General features: G+C 41.3%; 1 protein-coding gene across 1 annotated transcript; it reads left to right on the top strand.

Annotated features, from left to right (window-relative positions):
* The first annotated feature begins 566 nt into the window (after positions 1-566).
* Positions 567-2,983, top strand: PRNP (prion protein). Its single transcript, NM_001040028.2, is given in 2 exon segments — positions 567-1,340; positions 2,948-2,983. Coding segments are annotated over 2 exon segments (810 nt in total).
* The last annotated feature ends 1,021 nt before the right edge of the window (positions 2,984-4,004 follow it).

Here is a 4,004-nt window from a genome sequence, read left to right as displayed (position 1 = left end):
TGGGGCAGAGATTCCAAAGGTAGATTCAGATCTGACTTGCCTTTTTTTTTTTTAACCTGGGCAAGTCACCTAACCCCCATTGCCACCAAAAAACTCCCAGAAAAAACAGCCTCCAGGGCACAGTCTCTGGCACAAATGGGCCAGGTACCAAAATGGGTTGGTCCTCAAGAAGATGGTTAGGGATAAGGGATTGCTATCTAGAGAATGGGCCAGTGCCTCTTTGATTAGATTATAAAGCTTCAGCTGGCTTAATCCCTGTTTATCACAATCCAAACTAAGTTAAGTGTTCTTTTTTAAAAGTTTTCTCCCAAAAGAATATATACACGTCATCTTGCATACAAAGTTACTAGTCTTTGCTGTTTTTTTAATAAGCATCCTACTACTTCTAGATATCACATTATAACAATTTTTAAAAATTATATGACATCATCATACATGTTTTAATTGTGTTTTTTTGCCCTCCTTTTCCTTTAGAGGTTTTGAAATAAAATCAGAATGTTGATGACTTCTTTTTCTTCTTTCTTCTTCTTCTTCTTCTTCTTTTTTTTTTTTGCAGATCAGCTACCATGGGGAAAATCCACTTGGGATACTGGTTCTTGGCTCTTTTTATTATGACCTGGAGTGATCTGACTCTCTGTAAGAAACCGAAGCCAAGACCTGGAGGGGGATGGAACAGTGGAGGCAACCGCTATCCTGGCCAGTCTGGAGGCTGGGGACATCCTCAGGGAGGTGGCACCAATTGGGGTCAACCCCATGCTGGGGGTTCCAATTGGGGTCAGCCACGTCCTGGGGGTTCCAATTGGGGCCAGCCCCATCCAGGGGGTTCCAACTGGGGACAGCCCCATCCAGGGGGTTCCAACTGGGGTCAAGCCGGTAGCAGCTACAACCAGAAGTGGAAACCAGATAAACCCAAAACCAACATGAAACATGTGGCTGGGGCTGCTGCTGCTGGGGCAGTTGTAGGAGGGCTTGGTGGATACATGCTGGGGAGTGCCATGAGCAGGCCCATCATGCACTTTGGCAATGATTACGAAGACCGTTACTATCGTGAAAACCAATATCGCTATCCCAACCAAGTCATGTATCGGCCCATTGATCAGTACAACAACCAGAACAATTTTGTGCATGACTGTGTCAACATAACGGTGAAGCAACACACCACCACCACCACTACCAAAGGGGAGAACTTCACTGAAACGGATATCAAGATCATGGAGCGAGTGGTGGAACAGATGTGCATCACGCAGTACCAGAACGAGTACCGCAGTGCTTACAGCGTGGCGTTCTTCTCTGCCCCACCTGTGACCCTCCTCCTCCTCAGTTTCCTTATTTTCCTGATTGTGAGCTAAGAAGCCTACCAATGTTTACTCTCTTCATGTTTCTTCTCTTAATCTTTGCAGAGAAGGAGGTCCTTCTGTCTGCAAGGGCAGCCCAAATAGCAGCAATTTCTCATTTCTATGTTTATCTGTCCCCCATAGGTTAAGGCACTAATGAGTACTGGTGAATGTACAGTAGACCCTAGATGCCAGGCCACCACTCTTCCCCCGAACCATTTTGATCATGCATCCATCAGGGCAATGCCATACTTGTCAGTATCCTTTACAAGAGAGGAGACCATTAAGTAACTTCTGGTCCATCAAGACACTTCTATAGTATAGCAGATTAAGGCCAAAACAGAAATGATTTCAAACTACATTTTCCAAATAGACACAACCATGGGCCCTTTTGCTTCCTGAAATGCCACCTAAATCTTTCTCCCTGCTTGTATAGTCAATTAATGAGTAGATAAAGAATTAGCTAATTTAGAGCCCCATCTCTTCTTTGGCTTTACCAGCTGTGATATCATAGCCAGTTAAATATCTTTAGGAAACTCATTCATACATTTCAATACATCCTGATGCATTTTCCTCTTCAAATAGAAATTTTCATCATTAGGAAAGAAAGACTAGAGACCATCTAGGCAAACTATAGAAATCATCCGACCATGTGGGTCCAGGCTCGAGCTGCTGAATCAAGCGTAGCTACACCACAGAGAACTGGGACTACTGTCTTGAATTTTATAAATGGGACACACTCAGTAGAGGCTGCACCAAAAATATATCCGGCCCAGGGGCTGGGTCTATTTGTCAACAGTGGAATGAGCATCGAGCATCATTGCGTGAGCTTTATCCTGTGCTACAGAGACTGTTCTTCTGGGTAACCTACAATTTGGAAAGTAGTATTACTATGGGTATGATTTGTCATCTCAGACCATTTTGGTGTGTACATATTGTTCAATACCAGTGTAAACTATTTCTACCAGAGCATTCCACCCAGGAATATGAAAATGCAAAGCAGATACTCCCGGATAACGAAGGAATCCCTCTCCAATGTTAGCAAATAATCCAAGACTGGCAGGCAGCACTTGGCTAGGCCTCTTTGCCTGGAAGCCCACAAAGGTGCCAGCATTGTTAGAGTTACAGCAGGAGGCTGGTTAGCTCAGAGGAATCAGCAACTGGTTAAATTGCAATTTTAGGAATTAATGAGATAGTTTGGTGAGTTTATAAGCAAAAGAAGCACTTCTTTTTTTCATGTCTCAAGATAAAGCAGTACCTAACTATACTGGATGAGCCCTTAAAGTCAGATTAGAAGAAGAATCATTCAGATGGAGGAAGCCAGCCTGTTGATTTTTGGATTTAATCCAATCTTCAAAAACAATGTCTCAGAAAAGGAGGAGAGGAGGGGAGGAGAAGACGGGGAGATGATCTGTCTGTATAAGTGATTTTTGTATTGAGTTGTGAAAAAGTTGTTCTCATAGAATAAATTATTACTTTTTTCTTGTCACTATTTTGCATTGTGATGGGCTTGCAGTCTTTGTAATCAGTAAATATCAGATATGATAAACTAGAAATTCTGCTCAGAACAATTCACCCAGAGTAGTATCCAATGTATTCTGTGTCTTTCCAAGATCCCAGATGCCCATTCCGTGGAAGCAATATCCTGAGGCTTACGGCACCACATGCTGAATGGACTCCTGCTTGAGTCCCCAGTGCACCAGGGAAAGTAGTCTTTGAAATTTGCATGCACTTAGTAATATAAAGATGTTTTATAGATTTGTAACTTTGCACGTATTTGTTTTGATGTATTAAAAATTTATAAATGTTTAATATCTGACTAAAAATTAAACAAACAGGCAACAGATGAAGTGGACATTTTTTGTAAAGTCTCTTCTCTTACTGAATATTAGGCACCAGTTTGAGCGGCTAATGGCTCCTTTTGGGAATCTCAGTCACAGTTCGGGGTGTCCTTTTAAGTTTTTATACCTGTTTGTACCCTCCCATGGGAAACCTTTTAGGAGCATTTCTTTGCCTTCCTGATTGTCCAGATCTGATACTCCATCCCTAACCCTGAGACTAGCCCCACCTTCACCTTCTAACAGCCATCCTTCTGGGGATGAACCTTTGTAGACTTAACAAGACTGATCCTTAGACTAAAGCCTGTGCTGGAAGCCTTGCCAGTTTGGTGACTTTAAGAACCCAGACTCACCTTTACACCATGATGAGGCATCAAAAGGGGACTTTAACTTTATTTAAATTAATCAACATGTATTTAGGTCTTGCCAAATAACTGTGTGCTAGGTATTAGGGACAAAAAAGAAAAGCAAAATAATCCTGGCTGGGAAGGAGTTTACATTCTAATGGGGGAGACAACTATTAACATTTTTTTGTGCAAAATACCCTTTTTCATTTACAATTTGGGCTTTTTGCATTTTCTTTTTCTTCCTTTTGACTGTTAATTTCCCTCCATTGTTTTGGTATTTTAGAAGTTTCTTATTGTTACTTAATTGGAGGGGGTGGCATTGTTCAGGGAAGCAATTCTCATTCCTTTATAATTCTCATTTCTATAACACTTCATGGTTACAAAGGACTTTGCTTATATCTTATCCTTTTTATATTTACTTTTTTTTAATTAATAGAATTTATTTACAAGTGTCTCCACCCCTCCACACATCAGAAGGAATCATT

Source organism: Monodelphis domestica, chromosome 1 (assembly GCF_027887165.1).
Source record: "Monodelphis domestica isolate mMonDom1 chromosome 1, mMonDom1.pri, whole genome shotgun sequence".
NCBI classification, from domain to species: domain Eukaryota; kingdom Metazoa; phylum Chordata; class Mammalia; order Didelphimorphia; family Didelphidae; genus Monodelphis; species Monodelphis domestica.
Note: the sequence above shows the minus strand (reverse complement) of the source record. Positions and strands in the feature narration are given on the sequence as shown.